At 43.0% G+C, this 22,561-nt stretch overlaps 1 protein-coding gene across 3 annotated transcripts in view; it reads left to right on the plus strand.

The window, feature by feature from the left end:
* Positions 1–501: 501 nt before the first annotated feature.
* OSBPL10 (oxysterol binding protein like 10) overlaps positions 502–22,561 on the plus strand; it is a 90,626-nt gene continuing 68,566 nt past the window's right edge. For all 3 annotated transcript variants that reach the window (XM_054991310.1, XM_054991311.1, XM_054991312.1), the window contains exons 1-2: positions 502–1,067; positions 21,285–21,460. In XM_054991310.1, coding sequence (XP_054847285.1) covers positions 757–1,067; positions 21,285–21,460 — 487 coding nt within the window. In that variant the 5' untranslated portion in view covers positions 502–756. The remainder of the gene's footprint in view (positions 1,068–21,284; positions 21,461–22,561) is intronic.

Genomic DNA, 22,561 nt, shown 5'->3' on the forward strand with positions numbered 1-22,561 from the left:
CCTAATCCCAACCGGATTACTATGCAGTGGGCAAGCCAGTGCAGTTGGGAATGCCTGCTAGTAGGCAACGCGTGTCCTTCGTTTCAGGGGGAAAGAACGCATAGGACGAAGCAAGGTCCACGGGCCATGGGGTCGAACCGCTACTAGCCACCCTGCTGATTCCTCCTCCTCGCACTAATGTGCCGCCAGCCTCCAATCCTGCTCCTCACACTACGGAGCGCAGGACTCCCAAAGTGGCGACTCGACCCGTTCAGAGGGCTCGTGGAGACGGTTTGGAGAACGACCGCTTCGGCTTCGTTGCCCGGGGGCGCCCGCCAACAGCCTGGCCTGAGCGTCTGCGCGCAAACGGCGTCGGAAGGCGGGAGCGTGGAACGAGTTGGGTTACCGCCGTCGCCTCCGCCTCCGCGCCGGCCTCCCTCACAGCTGGGCGGGAATCTCCCTCCCTCCCTCCTTCCCTCCCTCTTTGCAGCGACGAGGCAGAGATTCACAGCTGCGCTTGGCTGGAAAGGCCGGCCTTGGGGGAGTCAGGGCGGGTCTCTGGCCCTTTGGGCACCACCTCCTCTCCCGCCCGCCCCGGTAGCAGCAGCAGCAGCAGCAGCAGCAGGGGGAGGCGGCCGCGGGTCCCTCGCCCGGCCGTCCCTCCGTCTTCCCTCCTCGCCCTCGTATGAGTCAGGTATTTCCCGGCCGGCCGGTGGCGGCGGCGGCGACTCTCTGCAGCCGAGGCCGGAGCGGCTCCGGTCCCTCCCCGCAGGCTTCATGGAGAAGGCGACGGCGCAGGGCGGCCCCGAAGGAGCGGCGGCCGCGAGTGGAGGCAGCAACAGCAGCAGCCGGAGCAGCAGCCGCCCCGCGTCGGCGGCTTCCTCGCCCTCCTCCTCCGCCGGCCGGGGGCTCGCGGGCCGCCAGGCAGCTGCGGCTGGCAGGCCCGACGGAGGCGGCGGGAGCAGCAGCAGCCCCAGTTCGGCCGCGGCCAGCCCGGGAGGGGGGCTGACGCCCGGCAGGAGGACGGAGCCGGTGCTCGAGGGGACCCTGAGCAAGTACACCAACCTCCTCCAGGGCTGGCAGAGCAGGTAAGGGGCCACGGCGTCGAGGGGTGCCGCGCTCTTTACCGCCTCCGGGCGCGCAGGGGAGCTCGACCACCCCCGCTCTTTTATCTCCCCCACCGCGGCCCCGTCGCTTCACTCCCCGCCTCAAAGGGTCTCCTCTCAGCTTCCCTCACGGGAAGCTGCATACAGAATTATTATTCCTGCCCCTCTTTTTTGGCAAGGGATTGGGATTCTCATCCATTCTCTTGGCTAGTCAACCTTGTAGAAGTTTTTCCGCTTCATAGTCTTATTCGGGTCCCAAGAATGGCTACTTCCAGAAAGTTTCAAGTGGATAGCCGTGTTGGTCTGCAGTAGAAGAGCAAAATTCGAGTCCAGTAGCACCTTAGAGATGAACAAGATTTTCTGGTATGAGCTTCCGAGAGTCAAAACTCCTGGAAATCTAGTTGGTCTCTAAGGTACAGCTGGACTCGAATCTTGCTACTTCCAGAACGTGCTCATAGCCTTTTGAACTCCTTTACTGCTTCTGTTCTATGTGTGCTTCTGTATATCAAAGCTTGACTCTAGCTCTAGGTCTGTTCCCACTATTGTTAGCTGAGTGGTGGGCACTAGATCAGTAGAGCTGCCCATGTGGTGGATGGGGCGCAGATTTAAGTGGCACTGGGTATTATATGCACTGTGTAGTCATGTGCTGAGTTCCACTTCTGGAGGATTCCTGGTGCCTGCTGATAGTTGAGTCTTGTGTGTGGTTGTGGTCTTTGTGACCAGCTCAAGAAAGGCTGGAGGCCCCAATACAGCCACTGTAATGGATGTCATCTGTAAAGGCAATCTGAAATTTTGGATTCACTTGGTGCACATACTTAAGTCTTACATTGGAGGAAGTGAGCTCTTACTCAAGAAAGTTTACATTGGAATAAAATTTCTTAATATTTAAGATGCTACTGGAGTCTTTAATTTTTACTCAAGTTATATACTGATCCATTTTCCCTTAGTACACCTTTTATTATCTGAACTGTTTTAAAGATTTGAAGGGAAAGCAGATTTTCCTCACCTCCGCATTGCACAAAGAACAGAAATTACTGAGCACTTTGGTGAGCTAGAACTCAGAGAGCAGTATTCCGAGTTAATTGAGATGACATTTCTTTTTTAAGGGGACACCAGATTCCTTAACCACTGTTTTTACATTTTGGATACCTATCCAGGGGTATTGGAGTTTTATTCCCACTTGATCGATATATCTTTTTGGTTGAAGTAGGAACTGTAATTTGTGTTGGTCTGTTTTGAATATGGAATGGGGAAGTGGTAGCTATTCCTAATTTACATACTACAGATGTGAAGCTGGTATGTATACTGTGCAGGGATGCCATTCTTTGCATTCTACATCCTATTCCTTTTCTTCTGTGAGTTGATACTTTCACAAACACCAGTCCTAGTACTGGTAAATGGCACTTGATTTAAATTACTATTAGATGCTTTATTAGGATGGTAGTAGACAAACTATTTTAAGACAAATATGAAGATAGTTTTGGGTGGTAGCCATATTGGTCTACAGTCGAAGAGTAAGATCTTGGTCCAATAGCACCTTGAAGAGTAACTAGATTTCCAGGTTATTTGACTTTCAAAAGCTTGTACCTTGGAAATTTAGTTGATCTTTAAGATGTTCTTGCAGCCAGATCTTATTTTAACCCAGTTTCCCAAAAATGAATACTATTAGATACTAACAAATCAAAACCTAGTAAAATATTTTGGGAGAAGATAATAGAGTTGGATTATTTAAGGTACAACCTAAAAAGTACACAAGTAAGACAAAAGTAATGTATTGTCGAAGGCTTTCACGGCCGGAGAACGATGGTTGTTGTGGGTTTTCCGGGCTGTATTGCCGTGGTCTTGGCAGTGTCCACTGGGACACTGAGAGATCTCTGTCTTTTGGTGCTACACCTCTGAAGATGCCAGCCACAGCTGCTGGCGAAACGTCAGGAACTACAATGCCAAGACCACGGCAATACAGCCCGGAAAACCCACAACAACCAAGACAAAAGTAAGTTTTAAATGTCTTGAACAGTTTTTTTTCTTGCCTACTTGTTTCTCCGTTGACATTCTGTTAATCATTCTTGTGTGTGTATTTCACAGTTTGGTATATCTAATATCTTTTTTCTGTTTGTGGGGCATTGAGAACTTTACTAGTATTTAAAGCTTTGTGGGTTGACAGCATCATTTATTTTGGTTTGTGCAGTGTGAGCAAGCTACCCTCTACAAAGTCACTGTGACTTTAGTGGGACTACAGGTGGACACAACAACTGGGGAAGAGATGAATGTGCCATTTTTATGCAGCAATATGTGGGAGGATGTAATGCTAATAGTTTTTGTGAGTGTGTTTGTGTGTGCTTATCAGAGCTGAAGTTCTGTTTTCCTGAAGATAATCCAGTAAAAGATTCAAAGTATTTTTTAACAGTCAGTTTGAATAACTGGCAGAGTTGTTTACTCAGTTCAGTAAGCTTTTCTCTTCACCCGTGGATAGCCACTTTTCCCCCCCTCTAGAGCCACTTTGAGAAGAGGAAGAAACTGTTCAAGATTCCGGATTCCATGAGGCCTGTAAGCCAAGTCCTCATGCCCCCCACTTCTGTCACACCTCTCTAATTACTGGTTTGGCAGTACAGGGGAGGGAGGCAGCTGCTCCTCTAAGAGGGGCAAGTTTGCCACCAGAACAAGTAGTTGCTGATCCAACCAGGCAGGCATTCCTTTCCTGTTCAAGGATTTGTGGTCACTTAGTCAGTGTTTCCTTATTGCAGCCAGTTGATTGAAGAAAATTTTAGTCTTAGACTGGAGTACTTTAAAATTACTAGACTTAACCTGTTGGGCTTCAAGGTAAACATATTTCCATATGTTCCCAGTCTTTGCTTTTGATAAAAGGTGATCAGAATTTGCACAGCATTCTAACCACAGGCAGCATTATAATACTTGCCCTCTTATTTTCAGTCTCTTTTAGTTAAAAAGTTAACATGGAATGTGCTTCCTCTCTGCAACAGCACATTATCCTGATACTTTCATTGAGGTTTCTACTAAAATTCTATAGATCCTTATTCCTTTTGCTGGGGACTTGCTCTATTAGATTTCATTAGTGTATACGTGAAGCTAGATTTCTTTCTATCCCGGCCAGCATTCTTATGTTGCATCATCTCATCTGCCATTTTGTTGCCAACTCATCCAGTTTACAGAAATGTGTAGGGTTCGGTCGTAGGAGCTTTTGCCTTTCATAATAATTTTGTATCTTCTGTAAACGTGACTACCTCACTATTTATATTGTCTCCAGGTCACTTATGAATAAATAGATTCAATTATGGATATCTCTGTGTTTATGAATATGCAGAAAGGACTCTATTTAATTCTTGTTTGTGAAAGCTGTCCATCTGCTCTTAACTGGTTGCTGAGCTGTGAGAATTATTTCATACCATGTCTGCTAAGTTTCTTAGGTACCTGTAGCAAGGGGCTGTGTAAAAAAAAAATTTTTTTTTTGTAAATGCAAGTACACAATATTCACTAAATAGTCTCAATCAACATACTAATGGAGGTCCTCAGAGAAATTAATACTTTACTTTGCAGAAGTCATGCCAATTTTTTCCTGACCAGAATTATTTTATATTCAGTTATCTATATGTTTCGCTGTACCAGGATTAATGATTTCTGTTTATCTTCCTGGGGCCAAAGTTGGAGAAAGATGTCCATGCTTCTGCTTCCTTTACTAGGAAAAAGTTGTCTTTTTATCTAAGCTCTAGTCTGTACTTTACATACTTCTAAAACCCTTTATTCTCCATGAAATGCTTGCCACTTGTTAATTTTTTAAAGCTTTATATTGCTTTAAATAAACTCCTTTTTCACAGATTAGATAATGTAATACAGATGCTTATTTGTGGAAGGGATTGGATTTCATATGTTTTTAAAAAGTTCCTGATGTAATAAATCCTCTTGATCAGGGTTTAGACCTTGCAGAGCAAATGAGTTTCTGTTAAACTGCCACCCCTTTAAAGACACAAGTGCTATGAACAGATGCCAGATTATGGGACAGGTAATATTATACGTTAACCTGAATTTGACCAGCTCACGGAGCCAGAAAATAGACTTTCAGCTAGTATCAACTGTGTATTAGTGCTTTAGTGCCGTTTTGTTGAGTCCAGAGCCAGGCAGTCCTGACTTTCCCTTTAGCAGCACGCTTTCATACCCAGCTTGACACATGACCGTTGAAATGTCATAGAACACTTCTAGGATACTATTTGCTTGAAGTCTCTTGTTTAAACAAAGTCGGTTTCACATCCATACAGTGCAGAACAGCAATTTTCAAACTGCTGTCCCCTCTCCTTTAACACTGGGAACTGCAACCTGGGAATCCTGTCGAACTTCTAATCACTGATGATTTCTCTCTCTCTTTCCTCCTGTGTCGTCCTTTTCCCACCATTGTCTTCCTAACAACAACTTCAGAAAAGGAAGCGTTGATGATGCCGGTGGTGTGACTCATGTCATTTATGTGTGTATTGTGTCTATTTTTCAAACTGATACCCAGCTTGGCCTTAATAATTACAGTTATCCGAAGCATGAGATAATAAATGGTATATTTAAATTTTTAAAGAAGGCCATGCTCAGAGCAGCTGCTCCACTGAAATGAACCACTGTTAATCTGAACTATTTATTTAGTATTGAATCTTTTGCTGGGCTGCTGGAATTGGAACTGGATCAGTCATCTCTTTTTTATTGATTTTGCCTGCCAAGTAAGCAAAAGTTTCAATATATGGACTCTGTCTTGCATCTAAATGAAATTGTTCTTTTACTCAGACCACCCCCCCCCCCAAAAAAAAAGAAAGGAAAGAAACCCATTGCAAGACATAATTGTTTTGTAAGAGAGAATTTGGTCTGAGGTTTAGCCCAATCCTTTGCACAGTTGCGCCAGATTGAGCCCATTGAGTTCAGCAAACTGGAGTAACTCAGCCTTGGGCTGAGTTGTGAGTGAAGTGGCTGGTAATGTTCTGATCTCAGCATCTGACATCAATGAGAAAATGAACTAGGGAGGCTTTATCTTTATCTAAAGATCAGCAGTAGCTTATATGGTTCATCTCTCTTGCTCCACATCCATGTCATATGATTATAGGGTTGCCAGCCCACAGGTGAGGCATGGAAAGCTCGCAGAATTGCAACTGATTTCCAGACTGCAGAAATCAGTTCCACGCGAGAAAATGGTTGTTTTGGATGTCATAATATGCCATGTTACCATATTGAGGTCCACCACATATCTCCAGGATTAGTGTTAGCAACAGAAGCTAAGGGAGATTGACTAGGCTGTCACACTTACGGAGCTTGTCCCCTCCACCATTAATTTACAATTAAGCAGGAATTGAGCAGGTCCTTTAGCCACGAAACCCGCTGAGACAGCTTTTCATGTGAACTGGAACTGACCACAAGGTTTAAGGCAACCAAGTAATTTTAGCTTTGAATTCTGTCCTAGTTCACATGAAAAACCTCCCCGAATCATCTTTTGTCATTTTATATTCTGTCCATGATTTAGTAAAATGACTTATTGTGTTTTGGGATCCTTCTTGTTCAAAACGTTCATTTCACAAATATTCACAAAAAGCAGGGGTTATGTCTTTTTAGAACTGAGTATTTAAAATGCCACATTTCCTGAACTGGTTCAGCAGGACATCCAGTGTTCTCTGACTTCATTAAAGTATTTGTATCCTGCCTTTTCTTCCATATGAAGAGGCACAGAATGGCTTACTATAAGCATGAACCTAAAATAGGCACGGATGAAAAAGACAACAAAGCAACAAGTGAACAGTCTATATTCTGGACCCCCAACAGAGCATGTGGCAGAAATGTCAACCTCTTTCAAAGGCCCTCCTGAATGACACTGCTTTGCAGTGTTTCGTGAAAAACAACCGATGTGGATGCTGTCCTGATCTTCTCTGGTAGGCTTATTCCACAAGCAGGATACCTCCTCTGAGAAGGCCCAGCAGCTAGCAATCTTGGGATGATTAAACCTAATGCACAAGATCATAGCACCTTCAGTTGCCCTGGAAACATAGGTAACCAATGGAGCTGTTTTAAAAGGGGCAGATTATACCTACATGCTTCAGTCAGTAGGCAAGTTCCTATACATTGTGTCAGTTGAAGTGCCTGCACTGTCTTTAAGGGCAGTCTGATGTATAATTCATTGTAGTAGTCCATCCTTAAAGTTACAAAGGCATGGATCAGAATAGTAAAATGTGCTGAATCCAAATGTGGAAACAACTTCTGGACTAAATGCAGTTGGAAGAAAAGTATTATTTGCCATTAACAATAAATCTAATAGCCAACGTGGCTCCATCGGTAGATACTTAAATCCATGAACTGGGGCAACTGAAGAGATTTTTCTGCTAAACTGGGGGGACACCCAGCAAGTGCTGACAAATGTTTTCATGCTGCAGGTCAGCATAGGAGGAGGAGGAAGTGGGAGAAAGAGTGGAAGACCCTATCCCACCCTATCCCGTTTATCTACTGAGGGTGCAAAGCCAGAGGCAGACAGGGGAAGGAGGAGTGGGACCCATCACTGCCCTCCTCTCTCTCGGCCAGCAAGGCCTCAGTGCTTGATGTGGGTGGGGGAGAAGCTAGAGCTGTTGCTGCCCCCGGCTTGCAGAGGTGGCTGTACTGGGACAGGTGGGAAGGAGGAGCAAGAGACACCTCCCCACCCCTGAGGCAGCAGTGCTCCAAGGCTGTTGGTGGGGGAGGAAGAGCCACCACTGCCCCCCTGCCCTGTGAGTTGGTGAAGAGAGGGGCCAGTGCTTGGATGTTCCCCGGTTGCCTTGCTAAGAGTACCTGAGAAGCAGTGGGGAATCTGTGTGAATGTGAGAGGGCTTGAATTTCCCCCCCTTTCCTTTCCCTCTGGTCATATTCAGGTAGCCACCACCACTCATATTACATTTCTTTCACTGTCTGTGGTTGGAGGCCCAGATGGAGACTGTGTGGGTGAGCTGCTACACCCTCCTGCTAACTAACATTAGCTTAGTCAGGAGTTTTTGAATGTAGTCGAAACTCTTTGGAAGGAAAAAAAAAGACCTTTATTTACTAAAATACATATCTATTCAATAGAAAAGCTTATCAAAACATTACAGATGTTGGTTGTTGTGGGTTTTCCGGGCTGTATTGCCGTGGTCTTGGCATTGTAGTTCCTGACGTTTCGCCAGCAGCTGTGGCTGGCATCTTCAGAGGTGTAGCACCAAAAGACAGAGATCTCTCAGTGATCTCTGAGTGATCTCACCAAAAGACTGAGAGATCTCTGTCTTTTGGTGCTACACCTCTGAAGATGCCAGCCACAGCTGCTGGCGAAATGTCAGGAACTACAATGCCAAGACCACGGCAATACAGCCCGGAAAACCCACAACAACCATCGTTCTCCGGCCGTGAAAGCCTTCGACAATACATCATTACAGATGTGTTAGAAAACTAAGAAGAAACAACAAAACATGAGGCTAACTAAGTTGTACAAGTATTACCTTGGCATTCTGTTCTGAGGAATGGACACACCAGAGCTGGAAATTTGGAACAGAGGCTAATGAAGATAGACTTCACCCCATTTCTCTTTGTTTCCCGGCTTGTGCCCTTACACAGAGTGTGCTAGTTCATGTCGTCCCAGCTGGGAGGGTTTTGCTTTGATCTATCCTGGAACTGAATTTGAGTTCCCATGTGTGTTGCACTACACCTTTTCCCAATCATACCAAGGCACGTGTTCTCATCTTTTATTGCCCTAACTCAGGATACCTCCTGCCCGGTGGTCAGATGACCACCTCCATGTTGCTGATTTGTGTCCATAAAAAGAAACCATCTTCTCTCAGCCTGAAATCCAAGGATCTTATGACTTCATTCCCAAGAAAGAGGGTTACCTGTATGGGGGCCAGAGCCACTTGCTTAGCATGGAACTCTAAGCAACAGCCTGTCTTGGCCATGTGATTTGGACTCCCAAGAGCTTCCTGCAGTTGCTCTACCACGCAGGGGAGAGGCGGTCCTGATTCCCAACCCCCAATTTTTTCCAGGATGAAAACACAACTGTCCTTCTACCCTTCCTTTTCTCTCCCCAATTGCTGCATAACGGCCTGAGAACTGAACCTGTGGTGGAATTCTGAGCTCTCCAGAGGGAAAGAAAACCTACCTGTTCCATGCCATGCTCTCTGTCCAGGTGTGTCACCTGGAGTACAGAAAGCCATAATAGTCTAGGAACTCTTCCTTCCAGTTCCATTGCCCATTCCATGGAAACACATGTCCCTTCACCTTCAGATGTGATGGCTGTCCAGTAATCGCATGATGCTTTGGCCTCTGCAAGGACCAGTTTCCCTTGGGTATTGCCAGATGAAGGAGGGGGAGCAGCAAAAGCTGCAGCCATCACAATAAAGGGTGTGTGTGTAATATTTAGAAGCCTGTTCCATATTTTATTACAGTTCCCGGGTGCCAGAATCTGGAGGAGTTGAGGCCGGTGTCTTGTTACAGTTCTGTGTAGATCAGATCTAGGCTAACTGCTGTGAAGGAATCTGGTAGGCCTCATTCTCCTTACCTTTTTTCATACGCTTTGTTCTGAAAAGAACAGATTAATAAGGTTCTCAGTATGTTCCCAAGTGACAGGTGGAAAGGAACACATCAGGGGGTGAGGGAGCCCAGGGCCCAACAAAAACCTGGAACCGATCCTGCTGCTCAGGATGACTTGCTGAGTAAAAAGACGCTTTCGTAATGCTTGGAATCATGGCAGTAAAAACAAAGTCCTTGGCTGAAGTTCTAGCAAAATTTTTGCCTGACCGAGGATAGGGATATAATAGGTGCTCAGTAGTAAAACACCTTTGATTCTATCTCTTTGATGAGCTAGAATTTATAGAGAAGGACCACCAAGGGAAGGCTTTCATGCAAACTACATCCGTGACATTTTTTGTTCCTTTGAAATGACATTAAGATACAAATTGTAAAAATTCCGTAAATACTCTTTTCTTTTTGCATTTTCTTCTAAAATTGCGATCTCTGTTTGGATTGTTAGCCTTCTGTGAGGATTGAGCCCTGCCCCCTGCCCGCTAGTGATTCTAAATTAATGTCTGTATCATGACTAAAAAAAAATGTAGCTGGTAACTTTTGTGAATGTGTAAAGCGATGTGCTATACTAGTAGTGTAAATGTATGGTTTCTGCACAGTGGAATCCTGTTTTGTTCCAAATGGAGCAGATCTGGTGGAAGAAAACAAAGCATGTCTAGGACATTCCTAGGAGCATCTGGATTTGCTCCTCTTTCAACAGATGTTGGAATTGGGAGCAGATTTCTTTTCCTGGATTGGAGGAATTCTCTTCTCTTGACTCCCTGACTTCTGGTAGGAGCATTATGGATGAGTTGTTTGCTCCAGCTTGGATATCGTTGGGAAGCATGTTTTTTTCTTGCTTCTTAACAGTATCATGGTACTTTTGTGCACATTCTGGGCATTCTCTGGCTTTTCTTTCCAAAACCTGTTTGGCTACAGTGTTTTTGGACCGATCACATCAGAGCTAAGTGTGGCACCCATGTGGACCAGAAAGTCCATTGCTTCCTGGTCCCACCCACATCAGTGCCATTTTCCTTGCTTCAGTCTTGGGCAGTGACCATTGGTCCCCTGTAGGGTTGCCAGCTCCAAGTTGGGAAATTCCTGGAGATCTGGGGGTGAAACCAGGAGAAAGTGGGGTTTGGGGAGGGAAAGACCTTGGCATGGCATAATTCCATAGAATCCACCCCCCCCCCCAAAGTAGCCATTTTCTCCAGGTGAACTGATGCCTTTGGCCTGGAGACCAGTTGTAATTCCGGGAGATCTCCAGCCACTACCTGGAGGCTGGCAACCCCTGCCACTGGCTTGCTTTTTCAAGGTTTTTTTTTAAACTAGTAATTGAAAACTATGTTGATATGTCAATTTCAGGTTTTTAAAAAAAACCTTGAAAAGCTGCCTAGTGCTGATGGGGGAAAATGGCTATTATGGGGGACTGTGGGAGAGAAAATGCAGGGAAACCCGCCATGTGGAAACCCTGTTGTGGTGAAGAAATCACAGGAAAGGATTGTGAGGTCTAAGGTGCTGAAGTCTGTCTTTTCATTATCCCTTGCAAATAGGGTTGTCAACCTCCAGGTGGGGCCTGGAGTTCTTCTGGAAGTGCAGCTGATTTCCAGAATACAGAGATCCGTCCCCCCAGAGGAAATTGAGGCTTTAGAGGGTGGATTCTGCAGCATCACATTCTTGCTGAACTCCCTCCCCTCCTCAAACACTGCCTGCCCCTAGACACTGGCCCCAAACCTCCAGGGATTTCCCAAGCCAGAGATGGCAGCTTCACTTGCAAATATTAGCATAAAAGTCTTAAAATTGGATAACATGACATGTTGGAAACCTTAAAAAGGGGCCGGGGCAAGTGGTTTACTAAAGTTTCTTTGCTTGGTGAGGGTCAGTGACTCTTGCTTGTCATAGAGACTGGATATTAATGAGTCTGGTTGAAGAGCAGCTGAAACTGAAGTGATGTATCTTTCACAGGTAGGAAGAATAATAAATAGAAGCTTACTTGGAGTGTATATGTCACTATCAGTGTAAGCCTAAGAAGACCTACACCCATGTGGCTCAATTGGAGGCTTAGACGGGTGTAAACAGTATTTTAGTATTACAGGGGGAGTGTGAGAAACCAGTTTAAGTATCTGCTCATTAGCTCCTTTTTCTTTAGACTTTGATCCTAGAAATCCCTGTGTCTGTCACACAACTCTCTGCAGCTTATTTCTGTATTGTTTAGGGAGAGCAATAGCCTGTGTTTTAAGACTAGGCAAACAAACATCTGTGATTGTGCTTGGATATTAAGGTGTTAAATACTGTAAAAAGAAAAAAACGTTACCTTAAACCTAGTTCATGCTCTGTACTATGGATTGGACAAAGCAGCACTCCTTACCTTAGTCAGCAAAATGAGACAGTTTGTGAAAAAGGAGATATGAATAATTAAACCAAAATATGCATTCTGGAATTTAAGGCTAGTATTTTTTTTTAAAAAATGCAGTGTGTTGATGTAGAGAGATAACTGAGATATATAAAGGCAATGATGTCAGTTTATAAGATGTGAGAACTTGAATCCTCTAAGCCCCTTGTTCCCATTGATTTATTTATGCAAATTGACATCAGTTCATAGAGTTTAAATAGACGAAAGAATGAAGTTCTTAGCTCCAGAGAGACCCCAGTCTAAAAGGGAGAATGGAAAACAGCAGAGGGCGGGAATGGAAAGACCCGAAGTTGCAAAGGATAAAGGTGTAACTTGGTTACAGTGAGTAATGAGGATTAAGGGTTTAAGCCAAAGACCTTGCAGGAAAAGGTAGGGTTCATCAAGGAAGTTTTAAGACTTGGATCACTTGCAATCAATCATCTACCTTGCCAGAGAAGCCGAACATAACTTCCTGTTTCTCAGACTGCTAAAATAGAAGTGAGAGACTGAAACAAAGATAACCGTACAACTTTCTGCTCCATTGCAGTTGTTTAACATACATATTTTTGCTTCATCCTATTCCAACACTCTCATGTTTTGCCAAGTATTTAGTGCTGAAATGCATAAACATGGTAGTGAATTGAGGCCAGGCTTACAATGTGGTCAATGCTACAGGCTTAATGTTGTTAGTGATGAGAGCCAAGCTTTGGTATTATATATGGTATGGCTTTGATTTGGCCTTGGCCTTTAATTGTGCCATTGGAAGCTGTGACCATTATGACTAAATGAGGCTATGACGTGAGATGAGTGTGTGGGTGGGGGGTGGGGGGGTCACAGATGGCTTCCTGAACAAATGTAAACCAGCTAGCCTGGTATTGGTCCCAACTGAGTGTCACGTGGCTGTCTTCTAAGTGAGCAACAAAAGAGTTGGCTGGGAATAGATGGGAAGCCAGCAGGGAAGAAGGCTGGTGAGAGGAAAATTTGAGGCCTTTCCAGATGATTGTTTTGGCGCGCAATACATCTGCAGGGTTTCCCCCCCTTTTGATGGGATCCAAATATCTTTCTCCCCAGCTGGTGTGTCTGCTGTAAAGATATCTTATTTTCTCTGTACACAATTGTCTATGTTTTGTTTTAAGGAAAAGCAATGTGGTTTGTTCCTTAGCTCTAATTTCATTACTGTTCAAAGTGCTACATAGAATGTGGTTGCAGAAATCAAGACCACCGATGGGCTGTTGTCACTCATAACAAGCAGTTTCCCCACCCAGGCCATTTATAAAAAAAATCTGAGGCCAATTTCTTGAACATTTGAAAAATTGCATTTGGTGCAGAACATAATATTCTGAATACCAAGCAAGCGGTACATTGGAAGCTCATAAATGTAATGATCAGTTCAAAATGCTGGTTTTCACACACAGATAGTTTAGGATCTTATATACCGTTTAAAACCGGTATTTTCCTCCTTTTTATGTCATGTTTCTTTGGCTAGCTGAAGGTCCTCCATCTAGAAAAAGTGAACTCTAAAGACCCACCTCAAATCTAGAGAAGTATTTTGACTGCTTCACAACTTTGACACACATCCCTGTTGGTGATTTGACATTTTTTGGAAGCAAACCAAAGCTTCATTTAAACAAATGAGTCCTGGGCATAGGTGGATATATAAGAATATTTCAGCTGTTTACTGGTAGTCAATTTGTTGTTTGTTATAGAGACCAGCAGAAATAATTATCTTCAGCTATACTGTGTATAGGGCTGTAACTTAAAATTCCTGCATTTAATGGGTATGCATAAATATGTTGATTCATATATTTTACAGAAAATAGCCTTGGGGTTATCTGCCTATGAAAGTTAATGTTCAACACTGAAGACTTGCTGGTGTCTGGCAATAATTCTTGCTGAGGGCAGGATGTTGCTGCAGCAGAGGGTGAATTGTGAAGGACTGGGCAGGAGGAAAGCACCAGTATGACCTCGATGCACAACTGTGCTGACTCAAGCAGGCTGAATTAATATGTATATCACATTGCACAATGATAAAGGCTTTAACCGATTTACGTGCCTAAAATTTCATCATGTTCACCCAAAATGTGTGAATTCCTGGCAGTGTACGATTCAATGATATCTTGAAATAATAGTATTAGATTCCCCCCCCCTTGAATATGCCGGTAGTGTATTATTAAGAAGCAAGTTGGTAGTAATAAATGTAGTGTTGTTTTCTTTTTAAAGCTAAGCGTGTGACAAGTTGTCAGATGTATCTAGCACGGGGAAAGTTTACAGAAAAATTGCAGAAGCAAAAGTTGTCCTCTCTGTTTAGGACCAATCAATTCACACAGCGTTTGAGTTTTCTAATGCCCTAGAACTCTTCATCAGGCTGGAGGCTTGGTGCAAAATGTGGTGGTAGTGGATAGGACAGGGAAAAGTAAGAGGGTGACGTGAGCGTGGTGGGAATGTACCACTTTTCTTTATTTGCTGGGGGGGGGGCGGCGGCTCAGGTAGTGGGGGAGTGAGAGAGGTTTGTTCCATGAATGCAGCACCATTTGTTGAAGAGCCTAATTTGGACATAACATCAACATAGGTGTGCGCTTTATTGGAGAATCCCTAGTTTGTCATTGTCAAGCTCTGTATATATTCATGCAACTATTGTCGAGGGAGAAATTGGGGAGTACATGAGCCTGAGGACTAATTTTTGTTGAAGTAAGATGCATAAACAACCTTGGAAAAGTACATCTGTTCATAACAATTGGGCATGGTCTTCAAATGTCAGTAACTACACATCTTTGACATCTAGTAAGAACATATAGGACATACATGAAATATGCAGCATCTTAAGAGTATTCAAAACTGTTATAATATTTTATGGATCTATATTAACTTGTTTCACTTTAGTACTTGGCAAGAGCATTTAAGAAGGAATGCTTTCCAACAGTTTTGTAAGTTCTGTGGCTTGTCAATGATTGTGGTGGAAGGACAGATTTGTCAGACAAATTTAAGGGAGGAAGAAGATAACTTTCCATTAGCTCAGTAACATTGAAAGCACAAATTGTTTCTCTTCCTCTCGGACAAGCTTGAGGCACTGACCTTTTAAGAAACATGGATATTGTGACATGAACTTGCAGGTGCAAGATGTTACTGTCTCTATTTACTGTAGTATTCTTGCTAGGTCAAAATACAAAAAGATGCTACCACAATCTCTTCTCTTTTGAGATTTTAACAGAGTTGCAAGTTTCTGAGATACACGTGTGTGTGTGTGTTATGTGCCTTCCAGCGACGTATGAATTCACAACCTCCAGAATATCCTGTCGTTAATAGACATGAGCACGAACAGCATTACGAACGAAAAAAACTCACGAACAGCCCGTTTGTCTGTCCACAAACAAGCTGTTTGTGAGGCTCCATTCTAAACAAACAAGTGGTCGTTGCAAGCCTCGTTAGTTGCCTTCTTCAGCCATTTGTCAAGCCAGACAGTCTGGGGCCTTTCAATCAATTCCCCTGGCAACGACAGGGACTGAACTCTGTCTGAACTCCTTCTGGCTTTCCTTCTGGCTTTAACCCTTCAAAGTACTTCCAGCAGAGAGTCCCATTTTTGCCACTGTGAAGAGAAAATGACAACAAAGGGAAGGACCCATGCATCATGCCTTTTTCAGGGTGCAACCTCTCTGAAACTTGGGGAGTCTTCGGAGGACAGTGAGGACTATGTCCCCTGCAAATGTGGTGGGTATTGGACATTGGGAAGGTCAGTTTGTGGGGTGTTTAAAGGGCCCTGCCCCCTGCCAGTTTAAAGGGATCTTTAAGGGGCCAGGAACAACGAACATGTTTGTGAACAGGGTCATGTTCGTTACTGTTAGTTGTTCGTGGATGGCAATGAACAACGAACATCTTGTTCGTTTTTTTCCATTCGTGCCCATGTCTAGTCGTTAATAGCTTTGCTCAGATCTTGTATGGCTTCCTTTGTTAAGTCAAGTGATCTCATTTTGAGTCTTCCTATTTTCTTACTGCCTTCTACCTTTCCTAACATTATTGTCTTTTCCATTGACTCTTCTCATGATATGACTGAAGTATGATAGCCTCAGTTTCATCATTTTAGCATTTCAGGCTTGATTTGATTTAGAACCCACTTATTTGTCTTTTTGGGTTGTCCATGGTATCTGTAAAATTCTTTTCTAGCACCACATTGCAAATTAATCCATTTTCTTCCTTTCAGCTTTCTTCTTTGTCCATCTTTCACATTGATACATAGTAAGGGGGAATACCATAGAATGAATTATCTTGATCTTGGTCACCAGCCACACAACCCTATCCTTAGGGATTTTTTCTGGTTCCTTTATGGCTGCCCTTTCAAGACTCAGACTCCTGATTTCTTGGTTGCTATCTTCCATTTGTTTGATTGAGCAGAAGAATAGAAAATCTTTAACAATTTCAATTTCGTCATTGACTACCTTAAAACTGAGTAATAAGGGAACATCATATGTTCTATAGTATTCTAGAAACTCTTGCTTAAAGTGTATCTGTATAAAGTTTATCTGTATAAAGCATGGAATTCATTTTACCATTGAAAAGGGGGTCAATTGTTGGAGATATAGCAAGTGCAAGTTTTTCTCTTTTCCTCCTCCATTTTGTCTCTGCCCATCTCCTGGGCTGCTTTTGAGGCTCAAGTTTTGGAAATGGTCTTCTATGCACTGGGGGAGCTTGAGAGCCCCTCAGTCAAGCATCCATTTGCTAAAATTAGAGCCGCATTTACACCCACTGTCCTGAGCTGTCCTGAGTGGGGCAACTGGAGCAGTTTGTCCCAGGCAGTCACAAATCAAAGGGTTCTCCTAATGTTGGCCCCTGCTTTGCTCATCAGAATTCTTCATTCTAAAGAACTCTGGTGTGTGATTCTCCAGCTTGGTACATACACTTATGGGTCTGTGTGTGGGTGTGTGGATGGATAGTGGTAGGCCCCCAACATCACACTTGCCACAAGCCCTAACTCTTCTGATCAGCCTAACAAAGAAATTGCAAATATGAATTGTTAGTTCAGTATTTTTTGTAGCTTAGTATGTTCAATGATTCATACTCATGCTGACTTTTTTTGCAAAAGAATGGATAAACTGCAGTAGGCAAACTTTTTGAAAGACCTGTTGTGCTTTCTAAGAGACTGAGAACAGAAGTGAGACTGGGGAGTGGAGAATATTGGCTTTTGTCCTAGTGGTTGCTGTTCTTAAGTTTTCAGAGTAGGACACTTTTAGGAATATCTGGTGTGGGAATCTTATTTTATTAATTACAAATTGATTTGCTTTCTGTACGAGACACATTTAATTGGCACCTCTACCTTTGTTGTGACAGCTCTACACACACACACAGAGAGAGAGAGAGAGAGAGAGAGAGTATAGATTATTTGCTTGCTTTTAGTGCAGGGGGAGGCAATCCTTGGCATCATGCTGAACAGTGGCGCACCAGACCATTTTATCAAAGTGCAGGGCCAGTTTTCCGTTCAAGCAATTGAGATGAACCCTGCGGTTTTGGCAACCCCAGCAGGTTGGGAGAATGCAAGAAGTTTAGTGTGTCTCTGCCATTGCCCTTCAGAGCTACACAGCTGCCCACTGGGACCGAGGCAAGTTCCTGAGGTGCTAGGAGTGCCCCTGCATGCTGTCAATATGACTGGCCAAGCCCTTGTCTTGCCATCCCCCTTTGTTTGCTTGCACAATAAATGTTGTGGGGTTTTTTCCTGGCTCTTAGGCCAGAAAGGTTAAGAGTTAAGCACTGGGACTTCTTTATATGGTTCTAACCAGCAAGATGTTTTACATCATATGCTTAACTTTTCTTTATTAATTTCTATTTGATTTATGAGAAACTGAATATGTGTCTTGGCTGTTGAATTCATCACTGTACTGGAAGGTACATCTCATTACTTCTTTTCAGATGTTACAATCATACATACCAAGAACCTACCAGCTGCGTGCAACAGGACGCAGTTCTCATGGTTGCCATGTTGTGTAAACAAGGCAATGCACATTTGCCATGCACTGAAAGCATTAGTATGCATGAACCTTGAAAAATCTGGTAGTCAGTTCACATGTAATGTGCATGGTAAACATGCACATTGCCTGTTAATACAAAATAGTGACCACACATATTGCTGTAGTGTGCACTTCCTTTACACATGGTTGGCCCTTGGTACCTGTGAGTGTGTCTGGAATGTTAGAAAAGGGCTGTTTACACCCCCCCCCATCTTTTCCTGGCCTACAGTGGGTTTCATAAATGGTCCTCAACATGATAAAATATTTGCTGTAATTGTTGATTTGCTGGTGGGGGCCTGTAAAAATTGTTCATTTATATTAAAATACGGTTTCTAAGAAAGGGCTGCTGGCTTGAAAAGCAGGAGATTGTTTGCTTTTAAAAAGGACAAGTTTCATTTTTTCATAATAATAACTTAAAAAGGTTAAATTGAGGCAGTACCCACTCTCAATGCATGATCTTGAGGGGAAAAATATTGCTGCCATCATTTTCCATTTCTTAGCAATTAGTGGTTTGGAGATTTTAATATTAAATAAATCCCGAAAGAATTGTACATTACTAAGAAGTCTAGAATCAAATTACATGTTTTTATAATTTATCCTTTAGATATGTGTCTGATGTTCATGGTAAACCACTGGAATTGGCTGCAAAATGTGAGCCTGCCAGCATAGACTGGTAGTTATAAAGTAATACACAGGCACTGAAAAATATCCTTGAGCCTGTTTGCTTGAACTGCAAACAGTGAAAGGGCAAGAACCTTAATGTTGCATTCTACAAGGTTCAACATTTATGTGAGGGGGCTAAATTTGTGCTTATTTTTGTACTTGCTGCTGCTGCTGTTTGTGGGTTAACAGCTGAGTAAAGAAGAAATGTACTACAGGCAAGCATCATTTAGTCAAAACGTGAAACAATGGTTGAATAGGTAACAATGTAGGCTACAAAATTGACCGTTAAATGGAACTTCTGTTGTTATTGGTCATAAGCCTCTGAATCCCGATGCAACATGGTGCCCTAAGTATAATTACACCCACCAACACCTCTCCTTGTGACCTCCAGGTGTTTTTAGAAAGTAGGTGGGGCTTTTTCCTAGCAGGGATTCTGATTGGCCATTGGAGATTTGATTGGCTATGCTGATTTTTAAAAAGATTGCTTTGGCAAAAGCTGCATCTACAGCACAAGGATCTTCACTATATGACTGAAGGCAAACTGTAGCAGCCATTTTGTGGCTGGCTCCACCTCCTGTAGTAGCCATTTTGTGGCAGCTATTTTGTTGCTGTGCCCACCACACTGTGTTAGAATTTCAAATATGCCCACAAGCTCAAAAAGGTTGAGGACCCCTGCTTTAGGGGGAGGTCAGCAGCAGGCGGTGGTCTTTACTTCTATGCCCTGCTTTTAGGCCACCTGGGGGCATCTGATTGGCCACTGTGTGAAACAGGATGCTAGGCTAGATGGACGAGGGATCAGATCCTGTGTGCTGCCCTTGCGGGGGGTGGGTGGAGGTTAGCAGTTATATCTGGTGTCGGGCCAGTGCAGTGTTAAACTAATGTTGTCAGGTCCCCCTTGTGGAAGTTGATGTGATGTGTACTCTGACCACTTCCTGCTTGTTGAGCGGGTAAAAGATATGATAGGTATAGAAGTATAAGCATGACAACTTGTAGGCTTGTACATGTATATTTAAAATTAATGGTGAAGTTGCAAGAGAACAGTAACTTATGTGCAAAGCCTCATCAACAGCTGAAAACTAGAACAAAACTAAGGCCCCCATCACCAAAGAGAGAGTGGCTGGAATGAGGAAGCTTTGGCATACTCTTTGCTGAGTTGGAGACCGGTTAAGGTTGGCAAATCTTTGCAATTGTAGGTTGCTAACAATGTAAGAACCAGCTGAGTCCAAGCTTTGTTACCTCTGCTGGGTCCAAATCAGAATTATGATCTCTAGTATCTTCAATATAAGGATGCAGTTTTGGATACGAAGCTAATGTGCCATGTCAATATCAGATGTTTTGGGTTATTTTGCAGATAATAGCATATTTTCATTATGATTTTGCAGAGGGCTCAGATGCCTCCATAGCATTTTCATTTCCTAGTATGTTTTATGGCACTTAGCAGAATAATCAGCTACAGAGTTCTTTGCTATCTTGGAGGCTTTTTCTTTAGCTATGATGTAATAAATAAAAGCAAATATACATTTTTCTTTCTTTCAAAAGGCAATGATCAATGCTGTTTCTAATTATAAAACTGCAGTGCTACCTGCACATTTAAACGCTCCCTAGAAATTACTTGAATTTATTTTCAAGTAAATATAATTATGAGTGAGGCAAAAGTAGCATTTAAAAACATTCTAGTAGATACTGATAATAAATGTATTAGTCATCTAGTTGTTTTTTTTAAACACAAGGAATATGTTCTAGCTAAAGCACTCTTTAAACGGAACTTCATTTCTAATGAATAAGCCCATTTGTTAAATTGGCAGTTTTCATTAGGCTACTGCTGAATGTTTTAATTGATGGGAAAAATGGCCAAGTCAATTTTACTTGCTAGTTATTTTTACTAATTAATTATGGATTTATGTAGTTTCTGGCATCTGTGTTTGTAAGTAGCTTCATTGTAATTGGCAAGGCAATTTATATTTTCTGTATAGTGTAGCTGTTTTTCTGGAAAGTCTGATCTCTGTAATTTTTGATTGATAACGGCTGTTTGTATCCATATGTGTGTTCATGCCTGCTTCATCCTGAAGTCCATCCTTCAGATTTGGAATCACAGTGGGTCCCTTCATCCGTGAATTACAGTGGTGTCCACATTGAACTCAAGGTGCAGATTTTAAAGTGAAATATAGCTTCAATACAGCAAGCAACACTTTCTTTGATTTCAACCCATTCCACCATTTAATATCAGCAGGATAAGGTTGTGAAATTCCTGGAGATTTGGCGGTGATACCTAGGGAGGGCAGAGTTTGGGGAGAATGCTCGGAAGCAATGTTATGCCATAAATTCTGCCCTCCAAAACTGCCATTTCTTCCAGGGGAACTAATCTCTGTAGTCTGGAGATATTCTGTAATTCTGGGAGAACTCCAGGCCCCATCTGGAGGTTGGCAAGCCTACCACAAGACATTCTGCTTCAAAGACCTGTTGAAAATTAAGTGTGGAACTTGGCCACTGTAGCATAGATGTATGCTATGCTCCACCTCTTTATGTGTATTTAGGTTAATATTGCATTAATTGTTTTCAGATTCTGTATAGTAAAGTTTTGGCAAAATTAAATTACTGCTATTTCTTTTTCTCCTTCATTAACAGGTACTTCATGCTAGATTTTGACACTGGAATTCTACAGTATTTTGTGAACGAACAAAGTAAAAACCAGAAGCCGCGAGGGGTGCTGTCTTTAGCCGGGGCTGTGGTTTCCCTCAGTGATGAAGCACCAAACATGTTGGTTGTATACTCTGCTAATGGAGAAATGTATAAGCTAAAAGGTACAGTAGCCTGTTGCCAATGTTATAAAGTTTGTCCTCGAAACATGTCATTCTTGCAACTTCCAGTCTTCAGCTATGCTTTGCTTAACTGTTGGGGACTTTGGATAATGTACATCATGGGTGAAATCGTGGGGCAGCAATTTTGGAGGTAGAAATATTTGGGGCCAGAACCAGACAATTTGGCTCACATCAAAATCACTTCATTTAAAAATAGCAGTATATCCCATGATCTGAAAAGAGACTTGCTCGTGGTACCTCCACAATTCAGGGCTGAGCTGAACCTTGCTCCAAGTCTACAGCCTGGGAATAGAGTGAAAATAATTTTAATTGATGGGTAGAAGTCACAGGTAGTGGCTCATGTGGGATGTAACAACTTTCTCTTCTTCTTTCCTTGGCTAGTGTAACTAAAGGACAAGGGAAATTAAGCTGTTCAGTTCTTTCATACCTTCAAGGAAAGCTTTCTGATTGTGTCAATGACTGAATGTTAATAATAAAACAAGCTTCGTAGTAGATTATTCCCATCAGGTTTCTTTAGGATTGATGCAGTGTACTAATGGCTACTGTCAAGGGGCCTTCCAGAGAAGAACTTCACAATCAATTCAAGGCAATGTGCGGTTGTTCTATATTGAGTTTGGTGACTCTTCTGCAAAATTAGAGGAAACCAGAGTTGTTTCAATAATGCTTGCATTAAAAGATAAAAGTAGTCCCCTGTGCAAGCACCAAGTCACTACTGGCCCGTGGGGGGGATGTCGCATCACAACGTTTTCTTAGCAGACTTTTGTTATGGAGTGGTTTGCCATTGCCTTCCCCAGTCATCTACACTTTACCCCCAGGAAACTGGGTACTCATTTTACCGACCTTGGAAGGCTGAGTCAACCTTGATCTGGCTAGTTGAACCCAGCTTCCGCCAGGATCGAACTCAGGTTGTGAGCAGAGCTTGGGCTGCAGTACTGCCGCTTACCACTTTGCGCCACGGGGCTCATAATGCTTGCATTATGGTCCACAAATTGAGTCTTGGCTTTAGTAGCCAGGCGTTATTTTCTGCTAACTTAGCTTGACAGTGCAGTCCTAAATAGAGTTATGCCCTTCTAAGCCAGTTGA

The sequence above is a fragment of the Eublepharis macularius genome, chromosome 11 (genome assembly GCF_028583425.1).
Source record: "Eublepharis macularius isolate TG4126 chromosome 11, MPM_Emac_v1.0, whole genome shotgun sequence".
Taxonomy (NCBI): Eukaryota; Metazoa; Chordata; class Lepidosauria; order Squamata; family Eublepharidae; genus Eublepharis; species Eublepharis macularius.